The sequence below is a fragment of the Moschus berezovskii genome, chromosome 3 (genome assembly GCF_049115385.1).
Source record: "Moschus berezovskii isolate FMDL1 chromosome 3, NW_MosBer_1.0, whole genome shotgun sequence".
Classification (NCBI taxonomy): Eukaryota; Metazoa; Chordata; class Mammalia; order Artiodactyla; family Moschidae; genus Moschus; species Moschus berezovskii.
The window spans coordinates 29,628,461-29,653,540 of record NC_142462.1 but is presented as its reverse complement, the minus strand read 5'-3'; the positions used below and the strand labels follow the sequence as shown (position 1 = coordinate 29,653,540).

The following is a 25,080-nucleotide window of genomic DNA, read 5'->3' as shown; positions in this document are numbered from 1 at the left end:
ATTTTAAGACAAACATAAATAGGTAAAAATGTTGTGAGTGTGTAGGGAGTTGTGTTTGTTGAACTTGTAAAACCTAATGATCCACCTGGCATTTCATGTAGCAGATGATATATTATTTTGGAAAATTTTGTTACCGTTAAGTGCTTATCACCTATTTAAATATATGATGATTAATTCTATTGTTCCCATGTTGGACTCAGTTTTTGAATGTATCTCCTATGTACCATCTTTCAACCTTTCCCATAACCTCTTCTGTTTCATTGTAAATGCCAAATCCTTAATCCCAAATCTCTTTACTAGTCCAATGACCCATTTCTCATGTTACCCTCTCTAGAATGTATCACTTGAATTATTACCTTTACAAAATGGTTTTCTCATTTGGAATCCTTTTTTTTTTTTCCTTTCTAGAGGCTCACAAACCCTCAGTCATGGATCACTATTATGATCCCATATTTCAGTCCCTACGATTTGAACACAGCATAACCAGGGAGAAATCTCACAAATACACAGATTTTTGCCACTATAAATTCCTAACACCAGGTATCTTTTTTCTTTTGTTTTTTGATTGGCGTATTATTGCTTTATAAGGTTATGTTGATTTCTGCTATACAACATGAATCAGTCATTGATATACACGTGTCCCTTCTCTTCTGAGCCTCCCTCCCAGTCTCCATCCCTCCCTCCCTCCAGGTCATCACAGAGCACAAGGCTGAGCTCCCTGTGCTGTACCATAGCTTCCTGCTAGATATCTATTTTACTCATGGTGGCTGAACACCCGTGGGCTTCCCTGGTTGCTCAGTGGTAAAGAATCTGCCTGCCAGTGCAAGAGATGCTTGTTCTATCCCTGATTGGGGAAGATCCCTGGAGAAGGACATGGCAACTCACTCCAGTATTCTTTCCTGGGAAGTGCCGTGGACAGGGGCACCTGGTGGGCTGTAGTCCATTGGGTCTCAAAGACGACGGATACAGCTTAGCAACTAAAGAACAACAGGCTAACACCCGGTATTAACATGGTCTTAACACCTCTTCAGCTTTAAAAAAAAAATATTCTGAAAAGTATTTATTCTTGTTCCCATCTCCAAGATCAATTAGATTAAACTTTTGAAACCTCCTTTAGTTTATTCATATCTTTCCCCTCACTCTCAACAGATGACATTTTTTTTTCACATCTCACACATACACACACAGACACAAAAAGGCATTATCTAACATAAAATGCCTCAGTTATTTCTCACACAATCCAAAACTCTTTATTCCTTATCGGGGACCTGCCTTGATATGGACCTAGGGTATCCTCGGGATGAACGGCATCGGCGTCAGCAAGAGAGAGAGAGAGAAAGAGAGCCAGGAGCTGATGATTCCTTGGTTTACGCAGGAAACCCGTAAAACCCCAGCACGGGGTCTACTCTGTTTACATAGGCCGCAGGCGCCCTCTCGAATCTCTGGAGGCACCCCACCAGGGCACCCCCTCGAGTGGGTCTTAGAAGCCCAGGCAGATAAGTAAATGCGGAGGGCCCAGTGCTCCAAGGATCTCAACCAGAAAAAGGAGAATAGAGAAAAGGACGGAAAAAGAGAAAGAACGACACGGGGAGACCAAGCTTCCGTGAGCAAGGCCCAAAACTTTATTTTCCAGTGCTGCTTTTATACCCTAAGTTGTGCACATAAAAAATAGAGAAAGGGAGGTATAGAGTCACGCCAAAATCACGCGGGGTCAGCATTCTTGACCCTTATCAGGAGCAGGGCTTATTTTTGTATGTCTCGTGATATACAAAAGTTTTAGGTGTTTTACATCATCTTCTGGCCAGGAGGCCTGCTGACAGGTTATGGCCCTCTCTCCTAACAAAGGTTAGTTAGCTAGAAAAAGGCTTATATTCTTTTAAGGTGATTTTCCTAAAGTCAGGTGCTATTCTCCAAAGAGACATGACAAGGTTACATTCCTATAAGGCAAGGGTGTAGTGAGCTACAAGAAAAGAATTTATTTACTTAAGATCTGATGTGATTAAATCAAAGGATACTACTTATTTTCTCTATATGTGATTAATATATCTCCAAGGATACAATAGATAGAAAATATGGAAACTTTGCAGCAAGCATTGATTCAACAATGAAATCTTTTTTAGTACTATTCTAATGATTTTAACTTCTTCAACAAATTCCTGTGTTTTAGAATATTAGGCTTTCTGTCCTTGCATGGCTGGGAGGCTGTAAACAGTCACATTCGTAATTGTAAGAGCCCGGACAAACTTGTCAGGCAAGTTAGAAAGCTATCAGAGGGGCTTGGATTGGAACACTCCTATTAAGCCGAGGAGAACTTTTTAACTACAGCTCTGAATTAATGTTTTCAGAGAAAGGTGGTTGGGGGGAAGCCCCCGTAAGTATTAGAGGACTTGGTAAGAGACGTAAGATAGTAAGGCAGTCAGACTCCGGTTTTCTTTGGGGTAGATGCTCGGGTAAGTCCAGGGGGTTCCTCGAGTCCTGATTAGCCTTTGCCCATCAGGCCTCTTCCCCAATTGACCTTTGCCACGGGTAGGATTTCCCTTGCTGGCTCCCGGCAATTCCCCTTTCAGAGAATATATATTACTATATTCCAGATGGAGCCCTTCATCTGAGTGTTCCATAAGGAATCAAACTAATTGTATCTGAAAGTCAAATAATTATATTCTACCCAAATCTGCTTCTATGCCTATCTGCTTTCTTGGTGAATGGAACCTGAGTATTTATCAATTTCCCTACCTGAAAATCTTGGACACTCCCTACGCTTCACTGCTTTTCTCCTCACGTTTAATCGAACAGTGCTCTCTGTTACTCGTTGTAACTTCTCAAACATTCTGCCAGTGTCATTTGATTCATCATTGTGTCACAGACTTTAGGTTAGCATGACTCCCAGCCAGGCCCTACCGTTCTGTGTCCAAAATGGTTTTTCTAACATAGTACCATGATAATATTATGTTGGGGTTCTGGCTTTCACTGTCACCTGGTGGAATGTTTTTTAAACCTTTATTTTCCAATAAACGTAAATCCTAGTTATTTAAAGTCAATTAAAGCAGAGTTCCTTTGCTTTGGGGACAGTACAGGAGAGGTCTGAGTACAGGGAAGTCCTAATCTTTCTGCCTCCCTCCTACCCCCTCTTCCCCAGGCTGGATACACCGCCCCCCCGCCCCGAAGTGCCCTTGCTGAGCCTCCAGGGCCTGGGCAGGCCAGTTTAGAAGGTGACAGAGTCTGAGTTTCATAGCATTAAGCCCATGCCATGGGCTTCCCTTGTGGCTCAGCTGATAAAGAATCCGCCTGCAATGCAGGAGACCTGGGTTCAATCCCTGGGTTCGGAAGATCCCCTGGAGAAGGGAAAGGCTACCCACTCCAGTATTCTGGCCTAGAGAATTCCATGGATTGTATAGTCCATGAGGTCTCAAAGAGTCGGACACAACTGAGCGCTTTCACTTCACTTCATTTCAATCCCATGCCATGCAGCTTGCAGGAGGTTTCCCAGATGACATTAGTGGTAAAGAACCCATCTGCCAATGCAGGAGATCTAAGAGATACATGTTCTATCCCTGGGTTGGGGAAGATCCGCTGGAGGAGGGCATGGCAAGGCACTCTGGTATTCTTGCCTGGAGAATTGCATGGATAGAGGAGCCTGGTGGGCTGCAGTGCATGGAATCGCAAAGAGTTGGGCATGACTGAGCACACACGCATGCATGCACATGCAGCTTGCATAATCTGCCTCTAGCCCTCATTCTCTGTCTCCTTGCCCCACGCACCCAGGTCATTTTCATGTCCAACAGTTAGCTGTGACTTAACATGCACTTTGCTTACTCAGGACTCTGGCCTTTTCTGCATGATGTTTCCTCTGCCCTTATTTCACAGCAAACACAGTTCCATCATGTCTCAGAGAGTGCTTCATTCTAATTCAAGAGGGTATGCTGTGTTCCGTATTAGGGACGCAAGGATGGGAGAGCTGGGGTCCCTAGAGAATGCAGCTGGGAAGCACCCTGGGCACCCTTGTAAAAGTCCCACTGTCTGCCGCTCGCAGGATGGCTGCCACATCCCTGCTTATCTCCAGCTCCCACGTGCGACTGTTGTAGCACATGCATTCCTAGAAATAACCCACTTCAGCTAAATTTTATTTCTTTTTGTATAAGGTAGCAATTCACAGTAGATATTTGTGGCATTTGTAACGTTCCTTTCTATAAGAATAGGGCAATTAGAAGAGGAGGTAATATGGTTTATTAGATGCTTCAAACACTCATTCTGTATATTCCTGTTGGGCTCCCAGGGTCCAAAATATTAACTTTATAACAGTAAAGTGAAGTGAAGTGAAGTCGCTCAGTCGTATCTGACTCTTTGCAAACCCATGGACTGTAGCCCACCAGGCTTCTCCATCCATGGAATGTTCCTGGCATGAGTACTGGAGTGGGTTGCCATTCCCTTCTCCAGGGGATCTTCCTGACCCAGGGATTGAACCTGGGTCTCCCTCATTGCCGGCAGATGCTTTACCATCTGAGCCACCACGGAATCTCCCTTATAATAGTGAACGTTCTTTATTAGCCATCAGCTCAGTTCAGTCACTCAGTTGTGTCCGACTCTTTGTGACCCTATGGACTGCAGCACGCCAGACCTCCCTGTCCATCACCAATTCCTGGAGTTTACTCCAAGTCACGTCTATTAAGTCGGTGATACCATCCAACCATCTCATCTCTGTCATCCCCTTCTTCTCCTTCCTTCAATCTTTCCCAACATCAGGGTCTTTTCAAATGAGTCAGCTCTTCACATCAGGTGGCCAAAGTATTAGAGTTTCAGCTTCAGCATGAGTCCTTCCAATGAATATTCAGGACTGATTTCCCTTAGGATGGACTGGTTGGATCTCCTTGAAGTCCAAGGGACTCTCAAGAGTCTTCTCAAACACCACAGTTCAAAACCATCAGTTCTTCAGCATTCAGTTTTCTTTATAGTCCAACCCTCACATCCATACATGACTACTGGAAAAACCATAGCTTTGACTAGACGGACTTTTGTTGGCAAAGTAATGTCTCTGCTTTTTAATATGCTGTCTAGGTTGGTCATAACTTTTCTTCCAAGGAGTAAGTGTCTTTTAATTTCATGGCTGCAGTCACCATCTGCAGTGATTTTAGAGTCCCCCCCCAAAAAAAAATTCTGCCACTGTTTCCCCATCTATTTGCCATGATGTGATGGGACCTTCAGCTCAGTCAGTTCAGTTGCTCAGGTCAGTGTAAAATTTAGGTGGTTATTTTTTATTCGTTGTTTATAGGGTACAAAGAGACCATTTTCCTAGCATCCTTTAAATCAGATCATGTGGTGAATTGACCAGCTCTATTTAATTATTCATTTTACCATTCATTAATTTATGTATACGTTCATTTTCAAAAACATATTATGTGTTAGGAATTCCATAAGAAAACAGAGGATCCTTTAGAGTCAGGGAGAAAAACAGGCAGTTAGGTGATCAGTTATCTAACAGTAAAATAAATTAAAAATATCCAGGTTAGCTAGAGGTAGGGGTAAGTACGGGTGGGAGTGGATTGGGAGTTCCAGGAATAGAAAGCAACCTATACATTTCTCTTTAAATATTCAAATCATGTCCCATCACAAACTTTAAGATGGTCAATATTTATTTATTCAAAATATTTATTGATCATTTACAATGTGCCAGGTACTATTAAAAGCCCTGGGAGTACATCAGTGACCAAAATAGAACTAACCCTCCCATAGTCACTTACATTCTAGTGGGGAAAGAAAGACTAATAAAAAAGTTAAAAAAAATATACATATATGTATATATCAAGTTGGATGGTAATGAGTGCTTTTGGCAATAATGAATCAGAAACTGTGGGTAGAGGCTGAGGATGAATGAAAGTCCTATGTTTCTCATGGTTGATTGAAACTGGGATGAGGGTCAGAAGGAGGTAATTTTTGATGGTGCCAGAGTGGATAGTAGTCATGACTTTGGAAGTATTGGGCTCAGCCTGGAGATAGGGTTGGGGGAGGGGTTCCGGCAGGATGAGAGTCCTGATGGCCTTTGGAGTGGGCAGGAAGGCCCTGAGAGACCTAGGCTGGGCTTGACTCATTTAGAATAGGGCGTATGACATGACCAGAGCACAGATGAGTTGGGTAGCCAGGATCCCATGGTGGAGAGGGTTGTCCATCTGCTGTATTTTGAATTTTATCCAGAAGAAAGTGGAGAGCCATGCAAAGGATGTAAGGCAGAAAAGAACCACTGTCAGGTGTGTGGAAGCTATCGTGAAGGCAGATGAGGTTGATAGTATAAAAAAGATTGAGAATAATAAAAGCCATTTCTGACCAACGTTAAGGTCCTTTTAATCTTGGGTCTGCTCTCATTGCCCATTTGATGTGGCCACGGTTAGTGGATTTGTGCTGTGATGCTCCATTATCAATAATGGTATTTCGCTCTTTTTATATTGTCTGCAAAACCAAAGACTCATTCCACATGGACTTGTTTTAGACCGAAAAGGTGAAGCAAATCCTCTTTGTTCACAAGGAGGTTAATCAACTTAAGAACAGAAAATTGTATAGTTAATGAGGTACTTAAACTTTGGGAAAATGTTCCTTTGCCAAATGACCTTGCTGAATGTTCTTGCCAGAAGATGCACTTCATTAATTGTGCTGAGAAGAAAGTATTACTCTTATCAGGACTATCTTAAGGATATTCAGTGTATGTGTGTGTGTTTACTGTAAAGTAGTTTTATAGGTCTTTTGTGTCTAATAAGCTATTCAGTTTCCACCATGCAAACAGAGGCGGGGCAGTTGCCCCCAAACACAAACTGAACACAGTACACAACTGATGTAACGATGAGATGGGTAGATTCACGGCACACAGTGGCCATTTTAAATATATTTGTGCATTTATTAATGTAGATACACTTTATTGATGATAATGATTATAGTCTGTGCAGTTTATGTGCCTACATACAAATGCTTTAGAAATGAAGACAAAAGAATTTCTGTCCATTGGCCAACTTGCATTTATATATCAACCATTACATTTTTTATACCTCTATAGTACCAAATTCAGACTTCTAATTAGTTTTATTATTAGTAGTAATGCTTACGTTATTTTACTCCAATAAATCTTTTATCCTGAAACACTCTAAGGGCAATATAATATTTATTAGTTTACAGAGCTTCAAATCAATCATGGGTATTGTTTACTTTGTGATGTGTTCTAAAAATATTTAGTAGCAAGCTAGAAAATATGCCTTGATATTAGGTATTTGCTTTTATGCGCAGAAGCCCTATGAAAATGGGATTTTTATATGTTTTGTTCAATATTTGATCTCCAGTGCCTTGAACCTAGTTTTACATGAGTAACAGTAAAGGTCTTTAATATTTATTTAGGTTTGGGACTCCCTGGTGGCTCAGCAGTAAAGAATCCACCTACCCATGCAGGAGACGGTTTGTTTTTTTTTTTTGATCCCTGCATTGGGAAGATCCCCTGAAGAAGGAAATGGCAACCCACTCCAGTATTCTTGCCTGGGAAATCCAGAGAGCTTGCTGGGCTACAGTCCATGGGGTTGCAAAAGAGTCAAACATGACTTAGTGACTAGATAACAACAACATGCTTATAAAGGATATGCTAGTTGTATACCTATTAAAAAACACAGTTAAATGAAAAGAAAAATCATTCATAACCCATTTCCCTATAAGAAAATGCAGGTAAAGATTTGGTAAATTGTGTGCATGCTTCTGCATGCAAGCCAGTATATACACAGTCTTCTCACAAACATGTATTAAGTGGATGGCCAAGGACTGATCTGAATGGAAGGTGAACATTTAAGAGCTCTCAGCCATGGCTAGGATCTCTAATTTCCTTCCAGAAGTTTATGAGATAATCAATGTAGGTACTCTCGAGAGTCTTGAAAACCAGAGTCTTAACAGGTCATTTATTGAGAGGCAGGAGACAGATTTCACTGATTCGGTTTTTGCTCTCTAGCACCACAAAAGTATACTTAAACCTTGAAATAATCCTGCATCAGGTTGCCTTTTAAATTGTGGGTGCACAAGTGGTCTTTGTTTTCTTGAATACAAAATGGAAATAATGTCTGTCTTACTGGGTCATGTGAGACTCAAAAATATAATTTACATTAACAATGCCAGCTATTACTGTTATTCACAAACAGGTCATTTATCTGTGTTTCAGTTTGCAAATACAGAATAAAGATCAAATTCAGTGTAGTTTTTTCCCCCTTACAATATCATACATCCAGAAAGAGTATAGTAAAATTTAAAGAGTATTATTAGGGACTTACAGTACCCTTGCCTGGAAAATCCCATGGACAGGGGAGCCTGATAGGCTACAGTCCACGGGGTCGCAAAGAGTCAGACACGACTGAGTGACTTCACTTTCCCTTTCCCTGGTGGTACAGTGGATAAGAATCTGCCTGGCAATGCAGGGGACATGGGTTTCATTCCTGGTCCAGGAGGATCCCATATACCATGGAGTGACTAAACCCACGGGCCCCAAATACTGAGCCAGTGCTCTACAGCCCGAGAGCCACAACTGCTGAAGCCGTGTGGGCCCTAGAGCCCGTGCTTAGTCAAAAAAGAAGCTCCTCTTGAGAAGCCTGTACACTGCAACTAGAGAGTAGCCCCCACTCACCACAGCTAGAGAAAAGCCTTCAGGCAGCAATGAAGACCCAGCACAGCCAAATTAGTTAATTATTTAATTAAAAATAAAAATATTATGGAGATTTCATTTTAATGTGTCAAATATAGGAATTTGGGTAACGTGACTTTTCACATGTTGTGGTTTAATTCCCACACTTAGAGTATATTTAAGGAACTGAGATTAATTCAACCAACTCTCAATACGCTGCCCGTGGACAGACAGTGTGTCGCCTGCACTATGGTTGCCACTAGCTCAAGGTAGCATTGAAATCTAAATTTAACAATCAATTAAAACAGTTCAGTTCTTTATTCAAATACCAGCCACGTCTCATGCTCTAAACAACTGTGTGTGGTTAATAGCACTGTATTGAACAATGAAATATATAGAACATTTTTATCATTGCAGAATATTATACTGGTCAGGACTGATAGAAAAGTCTGGTTTTTACTGCTTTTTTGAAAAAAGCCCGAAGTTTGAAATATGTGCTTGTATGCTCAGTTTCTGAGTCGTGTCCAACTCTTTGTGACCCTTGGGATTGTAGCCCGCCAGGCTCCTCTGTCCATGGGATTTTGCAGGCAGAAATACTGGAGCGGATGGCCATTTCCTCCTCCAGGTGATCTTCCTGACTCAGGGACTGAACTCACATCTCCTGTGTCTTCTGCATTGGCAGGAAGATTCTTTACCACTGAGCCACCTGGGAAGCCTCGATATGTGATTATACTATGTGACATATTTCTTGAGAAGCCTGACAAATTTCTCCAATTGAACCAGTATAGAAACTGGAAAAACCAAATTGCCAGAGTGTTTCTTGCGTGATAACTTTAGAATTTTAATTTGTGTTATTAGTTTTGAATATTTCATTTTAATAGAGAAAGGGAAATAATGGAGATAACACTACCGTTTTCATTATCTGGAATGCTAGTGTTTGAAAATAAAATAAACTGGAGCAGAGATGATAATTGAACATGTACCAAAACAGATTTGCTAATAATTGAACCTTGAGACTGGAATTAAATGTATCTATTAGAACAGAACCTTTAAAGTTACTGTTTCAAGAAATGGAGTATCAGAATATAATGAAAATAAGGTGTTTAAAGAATTTGTTAGTTATAAACAATATTCAATTTGACTAATGTTAATTATTTTTGTACTTAAAATTTTGCAGAGAAGAATCTTTATATATATGTGTATATATACATATATATAAAATAATCATAAAAGCCAAAAAATGCCGTCAGAGTACAATTTAATTATTCCCAATAAAACTAATAGACTGTAATTACCATGCCTATTTTTCACTTTATTTTGTACTTTGTTGTACCTTATAATATATATTATATGTGTATAGCTATAAATGTGTCTGTGGACATAAATGGCATGTGTATAGGTGTATACACTTCACTTTTGTGGGGAAATATTTAAAGAAGCATAACCTTGGGCAAGTCAGAGAATGTGTGAATTTGGGTGTTGATCATGTGATCTTCAGAACTAAATATTGACCACTTGCTTTTATACCTAGCTTCACGTACAGTTCCAATTGTGAAGAGAGAGTTTCACCAGTGACTGGATGGGTTAAAATGGTCTTTGTTAAAGGGAAGTAGACTTTTGAGCCTCTTCTTCAGAGGCTATTACTGCTAAAGAGAAGAGTAGATTTCCATTTACCATCTCACTTCATTGAGATGCTGTAGGCAGGAAACCAGGCTTGCTATGTTCATTTGCCATTTGCATAGTCTCCTGTGTTTTCTGTATAACTCTTAGCACAAACTGCTTAAAAGGAAAAAGACTTTTCTTCATGGAAGTGAACTTTCTGAGAGATGAGTAAGTACTGGGTAAGACCTACAGCCAAATTTAGGGACAGGAAAAAATTTTTTACAGGGTAGAGTACAGATGTAAAAATAACCTCTGTGAAGACAAATTGAGGCCCTATGACCTGTTTTCAGAATATTAAATGAAAAAACAAACATTTTCATCACATAAGAAAAAGTGGGCTGATCTAAGGGAGAGGGTTGGGGCAGGAACCATCCCAAGCTTTTTTAATGAAATACCTCGAGATTTAGTAGTCTAGCTCTCTATATTTTTTGTTGTTGTTGTAAAGTAATTGTGAAAAAGGCCTTTGACATTTTATTTGTTTTCTCTGATGCACCCTATAAATCTTTGCAAAAATTTACATTTTACCTCTCAAATTTAGCTGAAATTGGGCTTAAGGAAAATTGGATTATTTCTTCATTGTGTGTTGTCATATATGCCCATAATTTCTTTTTAAATAACTTTTAAGTTCTTTTAAATGTGAAATTATGATGCAATTCAAGGCATCATAAAACTTTCAGTTTACAACATATCATGAATTGCAAATGGCAAATGGTCATTTTGTCAAGCAGAAACAATCTTAGTAGAGTAACATGTTTCTTGACCAAAAGTAGTATTAAATTTAAATTATACATTTATGTTCATGTTCAGTATGTACATGATATACAAGAAAGGCAAGCAGAAAACTGTGATACTCATGTTCTCCAAATTTTTGTGTTCAGTACTATGAAAACTGATATTGAGATACCATAACCTTCGTTTTATAAATACAGATGATCAAAAATGAAAATATGTAAGTGAAAATGGATACTTTTTGGCTTTCTTCCAGATGAATGTGACGACATGCTTTTTATTCTTTCTTGTTTTGTGCTGAGTTGTAGTGTAAAAGAGTTAAATGTAACTGATTAAAGCATTTCAGTGCCATCAAGGGGGAGCATGGAAGAGAGGATCAGCTCATCATGCAGGATGAGTTAGGTCATAGTTTATCCAACCATAATTCAAGTGCTGTGTTCTTCAAGTCTGGAAGTTATGGTCATGTGAAGGATCAGTGCCAAAATGTCTTTTATCATAGACTGAAACTGCTTATTCCTGCAGCTGGCGAGGCTTTAGATGGTTAGTTAGAAGTAGTCAGGTATTTTCTTTTTAAAGCTCAGACTGTCTTCTATTCTCTGCCCTTGGTTTATAAAAGTGACCATATTACTTTGTATTAGATATACAGTGACACTTTTGTCAAGGGGGGAAATCAATTTATAGTATATTTATTTGTGTATATGTGTGTGTCTTTTTCAATAATGGTAAACAGAAGTAGCATTAATGTGAAGCATAGAGGTATATTTGAAATAAGGCTTTGGTAAAAATGAAAGATGTAAACACTGTTTTTCAAACTGTGGGTTGTGGCCCATAATGAATTCAACTTAAGGGGTCTTTGACCAAAGAATTTTAAGAAAGAAATAGAAGAAAATAGGTTAACAGAGGAAAGAAAATATTGGCACATTTAGGAAACCTATTAGTGTGTGTGTGTATGTGTGTATTTGTGCTGGATTAAGATGTAAATTGTTTTTCTTACTTTTTCTTCCTATTGGCCTTGAACAAAAATAGTCTGTAAGCTATTAGTGTAGACTAAAGAGGACAAATTTGCTAGTTATGAAACTCTGGCAATTAATTTCACTAAGGTTGTTTCTCATCTGTAAAATGGTAATGATGCAGTCTCCTTCACAGGGTTAATGGGAGAGTTAAGTAAGATGATGTTTCATGTTCAAGTGCCCAGCATGGTTCCTGCCACATATTCTACACTCAGTAAATGACACATTTTCTTAGCAGTAATCTTGTGACTACTAAACTAACTTCTGACTTTTCATAATGCATGAAATTGTATTCCTGGATATCTTGAAATGGCTGAAGGAAATGACAGGTATTTTATCAAAGTTACACATGGAAGGAAATAAACTAGAGCAAGAGATGTCATTAGGTTGAGTTGTGCTGGTGAATGACAGATGAATGGCAGGCTTTTAGACTGTATTTGGTTAAGGTTATTCCTTCCATCCCAGTAACTCCTGGTTGATTAGGAACCATGTAGCCATTCACCCCATTAGCCATCTCACCCTCATACTTTTCATATGACCAAACAGACCTCAAAGGATAATCAAGGTTTACCTTATCAGACGCATATGGGCTTGTTTCAGAGGCTTCTCTCATAAGATGGAACTATTTATTGTGAAAAGGTTTCAGCTTAATTCTCATCATCGAGATAATCTGCAATCATCAGCTCTTATGAATAGGCACTCAAGTTCACTACCCTTGTCTTGGCCTAGGCACAATGAACAGGTGTCAGAAATAAAGTGTGGACTGTATTTAAGCTACAGTTGTGTAGTCCTACCTTGCTAATTAAATCTGTCATGTTTATCCGGGTTTTTTGTATGTTCTTTTTCTCTCTTACCCATGGGAAGTTTCCTTGATGGCAAAAAGGATGTCTTTTGCATGATTGGACATAAATACATGTTTTTATGTATGAATGATACCTGGTTGTCAGTATATAAATCATATTGTGACAGATTCACATTTCCTCAGCTTTTTTTTTTTTAATGAAAGACCATTTTTCAGTCTGCCCAAATGATTTACACCTGTCACTGCCTAAAGTGGAGAAAGGTGGAATAGGGAAATAGTTCTTCATGCTTTGGATTCTATCCACCAACCAACCCTGGGCAACAGAATTCTGACCCACATACCCTCCAGTGAGTCTGAAGAGCAGCCCCCATGTCCCTCAAAGCCAAAGAACCCTCCATTACTTAAAGGAGTCATGGAATGTCTGTCTCCGTTATACTAGTACCAGAGGTTTGGGTTATTTGATGCCTAAGAAATATAGTTCTTTATATGGTCTATGCCTTATCTCTCCATTTCCTTTGTTTTTTTGTTTCAGAGCACTGTGAATTTCTTTAAGTATGTAAAGACAAATATTTTTTTTTCCAGGTCTGAAAATGAATAAAGGTGCCATCACCCCTCCTCGTACTTCTCCAGCAAACACGTGTTCCCCAGAAGTAATCCATCTGAAGGATATAGTCTGTTACCTGTCTCTCCTTGAAAGAGGAAGACCTGAGGATAAACTGGAGTGTATGTGCTTCTTCATTTAATTTACTTACCGTGATTGGGGCGGGGGAAGGGGCTGGATATTGACAAACTTAAAATTGTTTCTATTATGGTTGCCTACATTCTTATTAAATGAAGTGACCTTGGTTATTAATAAAAAAAGTCCTCCAACTGAAAATCAAACAGATATTAAAGATATTAAGATATCTATCACTTTTAGGTTATTATTGATCAAAGTCCATTTATTACTGAGTATTTGAGTATGTTCATCAATTGACCTATTTTTTTAATTTGCTCAGTTTGTTAACCAGGTTATATTGAAAATTATCTTTTGTGTTCTTTTGAAAAAACGCATACTTCTAATATATAAAAGATCTTCTCATTAGTCAGAAAGAAGGTTCAGTTCATTGTACACAGTCAACCTGAAACTTTCTCATTGGAAATCTTCCTTGAAACCTTCTGCACTAAGTTTCTTTGCCAGGAACAAATAATTTCTTAAATGCCAAATATGAGAGTTTTATTTCTAGAAACTGACTCTGAATATTATAATTAAAGAATAGCTATTTTCCTTCTAGCATGTAGCAGGCATTTCTGATAATTTCAATCTAGTTGAAAGGAAATGTGATCTCTTTAATAAAATACAGTTATTGAGCTCTCTCTGGTGGTGGACTATACTCATTGCAAGGCAGGAAAATACTTTTTTTAAACCTTTACTGTAAGCCCAATCATTTAATAATTTATTGACTCTAAAGTCCTTGCTAAATAGAGAGCTGGTGGTTTGTTTGGTAATCTGATTAGCCTGGTTATATTAGATAGCATTAAAATAATTAAACATTCTTGCTACCGGGATGATAGTAAAGACAATGAATCCTAAATTTGATATTTCTAAATCAAATTTAGAATATTATGACAGCTCAGAATTATGGTTAGGTAGCATGCTTGGTTAAATTTAATGATAACTTTTTAAAATAATATTTATGTTACTAATAAAGAACTTAATATATGATTATTTAAGTCACACCTGCTTAGGTTATGAATAAACCATATTAATGTCATTCTTTAAATACATATTTATTAGTTCTAAATGTTGAATATTTGCATTTCAAGATTTATTTGTATTCCTAAGAACCTGTAGAAATCTCTCTCATTCCAAAATAAATATTAATGTTTAGTGAATTTCTATTGAAGTAAAGGCCAGCTAGAAAGTTTTCTCAGGTGTTATCAGGACCAGGTTTGGGATGATTTTAAAAATCCAAAGACAAATATTCTATCCCAGGTCTGAGAATGAATAAAGACAACATCACTTCTCCCAACAAGGTCTTTGTGTTCCAGTTTAATTATTTTTTGGTCAACTGGAAGTATTTTGTTTTTAAGGTAGAATTCCTAAGAGGTATGCTTTGGTATGTTTTAAGTTCTCTCTTTGAATCTTTGAATCCATAGTCTTTGTCCGCTATTGCAAGGCAGAATGTTAACCCAGGAGTGATTCAAAAACATTTGATGAATCAAGGCAAATCTGACCTGCCGCTTACCTTTCTTCAGTGTTATCAACCCCCTTCTCTCTGTTGAGTTTTCCAGCTCTTTTTTGACCTTATAACATTCAGTTGCATTTTCTTTTTGTCTTAACCATATCTTTAGATTTTCCTCATAGACAGACCTGTTAGCTCCTGACATCACTGCTGTGGTTTTCACCAGGTCTGCAAAGTAAATGCATTTCAATTTCAGAAGCACATGAAGGTACCAGCTATGTTGCGGTTTTCTTCTCTACTATCCTCAAGTTTGGAGGACCTTAACCTGGTTCTTCCTCGTCTGGAGCTTGTGTTTGTGTCTGTTCTTTAAATGCCAGTGCTTGGCTCCTTGCTCTACCAATTAAATCAGACATCATTTCTTTCATGTACTTCCCTAGCCATGTACTTATACATTTTCCCTTTTACAATTGCACATTTACAAATTCCTAACATTCATATGTTGTATTACAGATTCTGAAAAGGTTTTCAATAAGATTTTTTTAAAAATTTAATGGTTGTTAATTTGTGTGCCTGTGTACTTAGTCACTCAGTTGTGTCTGACTCTTTGCGACCCCACAGACTGTAGCCCCCTAGGCTCATCTGTCCATGGGGTTTCTCAGGAAATAACACTGCAGTGAATTGCCATTTCCTTCTCCAGGGAATCGTCACAACACAGGAATCGAAACATCTCCTGCAGCTCCTGCACTGCAGGTGGATTCTTTATCATTGAGCCATCAAGGAAACCCCTGGTGGTTAATTTAATACATACTTATTTCCAAAATGGTTATGACTTACTAAACACAATATATACTAGAGAGAAGAAACTAAGAAAATTAAAATTAGCACAAAAGTAATTATGATGAAATACCTGATATAATTAACTTTTGCAGCTGAGTGTTGTTTTGGAATCTCAGTTTTCAAGTACCTAAGTAATAAGGGATTAGAGACACATTGCCTTAGATCAGAGATTCTTGAACTTTATCACATGTAAGAATCACCTGCAGGACTTATGAACACACTTCAGTTCACTTCAGTCGCTCAGTCGTGTCCGACTCTTTACGACCCCATGAATCACAGCACGCCAGGCCTCCCTGTCCATCACCAACTCCTGGAGTTCACTCAAACTCATGTCCATCGAGTCGGTGATGCCATCCAACCATCTCATTCTCTGTCGTCCCCTTATCCTCTTGCCCCCAATGCCTCCCAGCATCAGAGTCTTTTCCAGTGAGTCAACTCTTCACATGAGGTGGCCAAAGTATTGTCGTTTCAGCTTCAACATCAGTCCTTCCAATGAACACCCAGTACTGATCTCCTTTGGAATGGACTGGTTGAATCTCCTTGTCAAGAGTCTTCTCCAGCACCACAGTTCAAAAGCATCAATTCTTTAGCACTCAGCTTTCTTTACCGTCCAACTCTCACATACATCCATACATGACCACGGGAAAAACCATGGCCTTGACTAGATGGACCTTGGTTGGCAAAGTAGTGTCTCTGCTTTTTAATATGCTGTCTAGGTTGGTCATAACTTTCCTTCCAAGGAGTAAGCGTCTTTTAATTTCATGGCTGCAATCAGGATCTGCAGTGATTTTGGAGCCCAAAAAAATAAAGTCTGACTCTGTTTCCCCAGCTATTTCCCATGAACTGATGGAACCAGATCCCATGATCTTAGTTTTCTGAATGTTGAGCTTCAAGCCAACCTTTTCACTCTCCTCTTTCACTTTTATCAAGAGGCTTTTTAGTTCCTTTTCACTTTCTGCTACAAGGGTGGTGTCATCTGCATATCTGATATTTCTCCCAGCAATCTTGATTCCAGCTTGTGCTTCATCCAACCCAGAGTTTCTCATTATGTACTCTGCATATAAGTTAAATAAGCAGGGTGACAATATACAGCCTTGACATATTCCTTTTCCTATTTGGAACCAGTCTGTTGTTCCATGTCCAGTTCTAACTGTTGCTTCCTGACCTGCATACAGGTTTCTCAAGAGGCAGGTCAGGTGGTCTAGTATGCCCATCTCTTTAAGAATTTTTCACAGCTTGTTGTGATCCACACAGTCAAAAGCTTTGGCATAGTCAATGAAGCAGAAATAGATATTTTTCTGGAACTCTCTTGCTTTTTCCATGATCCAGTGGATGTTGGCAATTTGATCTCTGGTGCCTCTGCCTTTTTATAAAACCAGCTTGAACATCTAGAAGTTTTTGGTTCACATATTACTGAAGCCTGGCTTGGAGAAGTTTGAGCATGACTTTACTAGCGTGTGAGATGAGTGCAAATGTGCGGTAGTTTGAGCATTCTTTGGCATTGCCTTTCTTTGGGATTGGAATGCAGACTGACCTCTTCCAGTCCTGTGGCCAGCGCTAAGTTTTCCAAATCTGCTGGCATATTGAGTGCAGCACTTTCACAGCATCATCTTTCAAGACTTGAAATAGCTCAACTGGAATTCCATCACCTCCACTAGCTTTGTTAGTAGTGATGCTTTCTAAGGCCCCCTTGACTTCAGTTTCCAAGATGTCTGGCTCTAGGTGAGTGATCACACTATCTTGGTCATCTGGGTCATGAAGATCTTTTTTGTACAGTTCTTCTGTGTATTCTTGCCACCTCTTCTTAATATCTTCTGCTTCTGTTAGGTCCACACCATTTCTGTCCTTTATCGAGCCCATCTTTGCATGAAAAGTTCCCTTGGTATCTCTAATTTTCTTGAAAAGATCTCTCGTCTTTCCTATTCTGTTGTTTTCCTCTATTTCTTGGCATTGATCGCTGAGAAAGGCTTTCTTATCTCTCCTTGCTATTCTTTGGAACTCTGCATTCAGATGCTTATATCTTTCCTTTTCTCCTTTGCTTTTCACAGCTATATGTAAGGCCTCCTCAGACAGCCATTTTGCTTTTTTGCATTTCTTTTCCATGGGGAAGGTCTTGATCCCTGTCTCCTGTACAATGTCACGAACCTATGTCCATTGTTCATCAGGCACTCTATCTATCAGATCTAGTCCCTTAAATCTATTTCTCACTTCCACAGTATAATCATAAGCGATTTGATTTAAGTCATATCTGAATGGTCTAGTGGTTTTCCCTACTTTCTTCAGTTTAAGTCTGAATTTTGCAATAAGGAGTTCATGATCTGAGCCAAAGTCAGCTCCTGGTCTTGTTTTTGCTGACTGTATACAGCTTCTCCATCTTTGGCTGCAAAGAATATAATCAATCTGATTTTGGTGTTGACTTTCTGGTGATGTCCATGTGTAGAGTCTTCTCTCGTGTTGTTGAAAGAGGGTATTTGCTATAACCAGTGTGTTCTCTTGGCAAAATTCTATTAGCCTTTGCCCTGCTTCATTCCGTGCTCCAAGGCCAAATTTGCCAGTTACTCCAGGTGTTTCTTGACTTCCTACTTTTGCATTCCAGTCTCCTATAATGAAAAGGACATCTTTTTTAAGTGCTAGTTCTAAAAGGTCTTGTAGGTCTTCATAGAACCGTTCAACTTTGGCTTCTTCAGCTTTACTCGTTGGAGCACAGGCTTGGCTTACTGTAATATTGAATGGTTTGCCTTGGAAACGAACAGAGATCATTCTGTTCTTTTTGAGATTGCATCCAAGTACTGCATTTCAGACTCTTTTGTTGACCATGATGGCTACTCCATTTCTTCTAAGGGATTCCTGCCCACAGTAGTAGATATAATGGTCATCTGAGTTAAATTCACCCATTCCAGTCCATTTTAGTTCACTGATTCCTAGAATGTCTATGTTCACTCTTGCCATCTCCTGTTTGACCACTTCCAATTTGCCTTGATTCATGGACCTAACATTCCAGGTTCCTGTGGAATAGGAAGCATTGGACCTTGCATCTATCACCAGTCACATCCACAACTGGGTATTATTTTTGCTTTGGCTCCATCCCTTCATTCTTTCTGGAGTTATTTCTCCAGTGATCTCCAGTAGCATACTGGGCATCTCCCGACCTGGGGAGTTCCTATTTCAGTATCCTATCATTTTGCCTTTTCATACTGTTCATGGGGTTCTTAAGGCAAGTATACTGAAGTGATTTGCCATTCCCTTCTCCAGTGGACCACATTCTGTCAGACCTCTCCACCATGACCCACCCATCTTGGGTGGCCCCACACGGCATGGCTTAGTTTCATTGAGTTAGACAAGGCTGTGGTCCGTGTGATCAGATAGACTAGTGTTCTGTGATTATGATTTCGTTGTGTTTGCCCTTTGATGCCCTCTCGCAATACCTACCATCTTATTTGGGTTTCTCTTACCTTGGCCGTGGGGTATCTCTTCATGGCTGCCCCAGCAAAGGGCAGCCGCTGCCCCTTACCTTCAACCAGTGGTATCTCCTCAGGCCGCCCCTCCTGATCTTGAAGGTGGAGCAGCTCCCCTCGGCCCTCCTGCGCCTGCGCAGCTGCCGCCACTTGGACGTGGGGTTGCTCCTCTCCGCTGCCGCCACTTACTGGGCCCCAACACCAGTATATGTAATTCAGCAGGCTTAGAATGGATTTTAGAATTTTCAGGTCATGCTTATGTGGCAGGGACCACATTTTGAGAAGCATTGGTTAATGCAATTCCCTTTGTCTAATGAAAATACATGACACACACACACATACACAGACACACAAGTCACCTGAAACTATAATTGTTCCTTGGAATTGTTGGTGACAGTATTTGATATACTTTTCCCTGGATTATTAGAGAAGGAAATGGCAACCCACTCTAGTATTCTTGCCTGGAGAATCCCATGGACAAAGGAGCTTGGCAAGCTACGGTCCATGGGGAGTCGGACACAACTAGGTGACTTTCACTTCACTTGCCTGGGTTCTTACGTAAATGAATGGCACTGTTTTAAATTTCTTCCCCCCAGAAAACAATGTTTTATAAATCTATTCAGTGATTGCTGCCACTTCTAATCTCGCCACCTCTCTTCTCTGCCAGGCATTTACAAAATGTTTAGAAGAAAGCTTTTATTTTTTTTTCCACTGAAAGGAAGCTAACAAACCAAAGCTCTTGAACGTTCCCCTGATTACATCATTTTCAACTTGCTTTCCATCACTGATCTTTAACTCAATCCTAATGCCCAAATGTGGGCTTTGCAGGCACTGAGATCCTCACCACCCCCACCACCCCCCGATCAGTACAAGGTATTTATTCACCTGCTCCCATGCACTCTAGGAAAGTATATGTGCAAGCATGTGTGCGCATGTCCTGAAGTTGAGGAGGAATTCTATTTTAATGTCTCCTCGTTGGCACAAGTTACCAACCGTCCACATAGATGAGAACATTGTACCAGGGCCAACTTGCCCTCTTCCGCTTAAGCCCACAACAGTGCTTTATGGAGAGTCATTCAGTACATCCCTCTTAGAGTCTCCTTCCGTTCCGTTCCGTTCCGTTCGGTCGCTCAGTCGTGTCCGACTCTTTGCGACCCCGTGGACTGTAGCCTACCAGGCTTGTCCGTCCATGGGATTCTCCAGGCAAGAATACTGGAGTGGGTTACCCTTTCCTTCTCCAGGGGATCTTCCCGACCCAGGGATCGAACCCGGGTCTCCCGCATTGGAGGCAGACGCTTTAACCTCTGAGCCACCAGGGAGCCCAGAGTCTCCTTACATTCCTCAAATTCTGTGACCTCACCGCCATTTTATTTCAGACACTCACTTTTGTTGCTATAGCCTAAAACCTGTAGGGCTTCCCAGGTGGTGCTACTGGTAAGGAACCCGCCTTCCAACACAGGAGGCAGAAAGACGCAGATTCGATCCTTGGGTCGGGAAGATTCCCCTGGAGGAGGGCATGGCAACCCATTCCAGTATTCTTGCCTGGAGAATCACATGGACAGAGGAAGCCCGGTGGTCTGCAGTTCATAGGGTCGAAAAGGGTCGGACACGACTGAGACAAATTAGCACACACGCGCAAGCCTTGTAATTTCCAAAGACTACTTTTATTCTAAAAATTTAAATTCTAGGATTTTACTGTACCACAGCCTGTGTCCACTTAACTTACTTTCCAACTTTTAGTTTAAATATTTATAGCACAGTTCTCGAGAACTTGGACCCTTCATTTTACTAATTGAATGAATCTTAGCTTTGACCCTTACTATCTAAGTGATCTGGGCACATGTGTAAAACCTCTCAGGCCTTAGTTTCCTCAGCTATAAAACTGATATAATAATAATGTCTATCTTGTATGTTTCCTACAAGAATTAAATGAACCATTATTTGCTTACATAAATTCCTTTACATTTATGTGAATGTTAAGTGAAATAAAAATTAGAATTCTCACCCCTTGACCACTTCCTCTTGAGCTTGCCTGCAGTTTTTTCATTTCCCACCCCATTGTGTAAAGACTGATTCATAAGTTGTGATGTCAACCATTCCTTCTCACTTAGGTTCAGACAATACAGTTTATTTGCTAATATACTAAGCTGCCAGAGATACTGTGAAATAAAAATACAATTCAGTGGATTATAATTCTACTCACAAACCTCAGCTGGCCTTCAGTGCCTTTATGCTTTTCTAATCATTGATTTTACTCTAGTTAGAAGTTCATTTAGGTATTTCGTTACTTCAAACACCTACTATGTAATCATCATTTCACTGAGCTGTGAATTCTGACAACTTCCTCTCATATTACCTAAAACTTGTCAGCCTCTATACCTGTACTTTCCTCTTCTCTTCTGACTCAGGATGAATGTGTGCCTTTGATCATTCCCTTCTGAGTAAAACACAAAAGCGAGCCCTTAACTTATCATCCATATACAAATCTAGCTCCACAATTTGACCCCAGCCTACTTAGCTGATCTTGCATTTGGCTTTGACTTGCATAAAAAGTCCCAGGCTCATCAATCTACTTTTTAACTACTGGACAAACCCGGAGCTTTTCCAGCATCATGGTTTTGATTAAATTGTGCCTTTGTTAGATGTGTATATGTTTCCCATGGTATACTAAATCCAGTCTGTACATACATTTTAAGTCGCTTCAGTTGTGTCTGACTCTTTGCAACTCAATGGACTGTAGCCCACCAGGCTCCTCTGTCCATGGGATTCTCTCACCAGGGAATCTTCCCAACCCAGGGATTGAACTTGTGTCTCTCATGTCGCCTGCATTGGCAGATGGGATCTTTACCACTATCGCCATCTGGCTGCACTTAAAGCCTTGCTCACATCATGAATCGTGTTGCCATCTCTAATTGAAGTATTTCCCTCTCCTTCCTTGTACACTTATGCTGGGTATAACTTCCCACTATAGTACCTACCACTTGTGTCTGTGTATTTTTCAAAAGACAGATGCTCGATTAAGGATAGTTATATGGAACTGTAGACTATGGGTGCTTGACAAAAGAAAATAATGGAAATTATTGAAGGTATCTTAGATAACCATTATATCTATTACTGTAGGCAAGAATCCCTTAGAAGAAATGGAGTAGCCATCATGGTCAACAAAAGAGTCCTAAATGTGGTACTTAGATGCAATCTCAAAAATGACAGAATGATCTCTGTTCGTTTCCAAAGCAAACCTTTCAATATCACAGTAATCCAAGTCTGTGCCCTGACTAGTAATGCTGAAGAAGTTGAAGTTGAATGGTTCTATGAAGAACTACCAGACCTTCTAGAACTAATATCCAAAAAAGATATCCTTTTCATTATAGGGAACAGGAATGCAAAAGTAGGAAATCAAGAAATACCTGGAGTAACAGGCAGATTTGGCCTTGGAGTACAAAACGAAGCAGGTCAAAGGCTAATAGTGTTTTGCCAAGAGAACCCACTGGTCATAGCAAACACCCTCTTCCAACAACACAAGAGAAGACTCTACACATGAATATCACCAGATGGTCAACACCGAAATCAGATTGATTATATTCTTTGCGGTCAAAGATGGAGAAGCACTATACAGTCAGCAAATTCAAGACCGGGATTTGGCTGTGGCTCAGATCATGAACTGCTTATTACAAATTTAGACTTAAATTGAAGAAAGTAGGGAAAATCACTAGACCTTTCAAGTATGACTAAATCAAATCCCTTACAATTATACAGTGGAAGTGACAGATAGATTCAATGGATTAGATCTGATTTAGTGCCTGAAGAACGATGGATGGAGGTTTGTGACGTTGTAGAAGAGGCAGTGATCAAGACCATCCCCAAGAAAAAGAAATGCAAAAAGGCAAAATGGTTGTCTGAAGAGGCCTTATAAATAGCTGAGAAAGGAAGAGAAGCTAAAGGCAAAAGAGAAAAGGAAAGATATACCCATTTGAATGCAGAGTTCCAAAGAATAGCAAGGAGAGATAAGAAAGCCTTCCTAAATGATCAAGGCAAAGAAATAGAGGAAAACAATAGAATGGGAAAGACTAGAGATCTCATCCGGAGCAGGCAATGGCAAGCCACTCCAGTACTCTTGCCTAGAAAATCTCATGGACAGAGGAGCCTGGTAGGCTGCAGTCCACGGGGTCACTACAAGTCAGACATGACTGAGGGACCTCATTTCCACTTTTCACTTTCACACATTGGAGAAGGAAATGGCAACCCACTCCAGTGTTCTTGCCTGGAGAACCCCAGGGATGGGGGAGCCTGGTGGGCTTCCGTCTGGGGTTGCAGAGTCGGACACGACTGAAGTGACTTAGCAGCAGCAGCAGAGATCTCGTCAAGAAAATTAGAGATACCAAGGGAACATTTCATGCAAAGATGGGCACAAGAAAGGACAGAAATGGTATGGACCTAACAGAAGCAGAAGATATTAAGAAGAAGTAGCAAGAATATACAGAAGAACTGTTCAAAAAAGATCTTCATGACCCAGATAACCAAGATGGTGTGATCACTCATCTTGAGCCAGACATCCTGGAGTCAGAAGTCTTGTGGGCCTTAGGAAGCATCACTATGAACAAAGCTAGTGGATGTGATGGAATTCCAGTTGAGCTATTTCAATTCCTAGAAGATGATGCTGTGAAAGTGCTGCACTCAATATGCCAGCCAATTTGGAAAACTCAGCAGTGGCCACAGCACTGGAAAAGGTGTTTTCATTGCAATCCCAAAGAAAGGCAATGCCAAAGAATGCTCAAACAACCACACAGTTGCACTCATCTCACACGCTAGTGAAGTAATGCTCAAAATTCTCAAAGCCAGGCTTCAACAGTATATGAACCATGAATTTCCAGATGTTCAAGCTGGGTTTAGAAATGGCAGAGGAACCAGAGATCAAATTGCCAACATCCGTTGGATCATTGAAAAAGCAAGAGAGTTCGAGGAAAACATCTGCTTCTGTTTTACTGACTACTCCAAAGCCTCTGACTTTGTGGATCACAACAAGCTGTGAAAAATTCTTAAAGAGATGGGAATACCAGACCACCTGATCTGCCTCCTGAGAAATCTGTATGCAGGTCAAGAAGAAATAGTTAGAACTGTACATGGAACAACAGCCTGGTTCCAAATCAGGAAAGGAGTATGTCAAGGCTGTAAATTGTCACCCTGCTTGTTTAACTTATATGCAAAGTACATCATGAGAAATGCCAGGCTGGAGGAAGCACAAGCTGGAATCAAGATTGCCGGGAGAAATATCAATAACCTAAGATATGCAGATGACACCACCCTTATGGCACAAAGTGAAGAAGAACTGAAAAGCCTCTTGAAGAAAGTGAAAGAGGAGAGTGGAAAAGTTGGCTTAAAGCTCAACATTCAGGAAACTAAGATCATGGCATCTGGTCCCATCACTTCATGTCAAATTAATGGGGAAGCAATGGAAACAGTGACACTTTATTTTTTTGGGCTCCAAAATCACTGTAGATGGTGACTGCAGCCATAAAATTAAAAGACACTTGCTTCTTCTCAGAAAAGCTATGACTGACCTAGACAGCATATTTAAAAGCAGACCTTGCTTTGCCAACAGAAGTCTGTCTAGTCAAAGCTATGGTTTTTCCAGTAGTCATGTATGGATGTGAGTGCTGGACCATAAAGAAAGCTGAGCACTGAAGAATTGATGCTTTTGAACTGTGGTGTTGGAGAAGACTGTTGAGAGTCCCTTCGACTACAAGGAGATCAAACCAGTCCATCCTAAAGTAAATCAGTCCTGGATATTCAT

General features: G+C 40.0%; 1 protein-coding gene across 1 annotated transcript in view; it reads left to right on the top strand.

The window, feature by feature from the left end:
• Positions 1-25,080, top strand: part of DGKB (diacylglycerol kinase beta) — an 898,781-nt gene that overhangs the window by 215,945 nt on the left and 657,756 nt on the right. Inside the window, exon 6 of the mRNA XM_088833532.1 lies at positions 13,415-13,555. Within this exon, the coding sequence (XP_088689658.1) occupies positions 13,415-13,555 (141 nt within the window). The remainder of the gene's footprint in view (positions 1-13,414; positions 13,556-25,080) is intronic.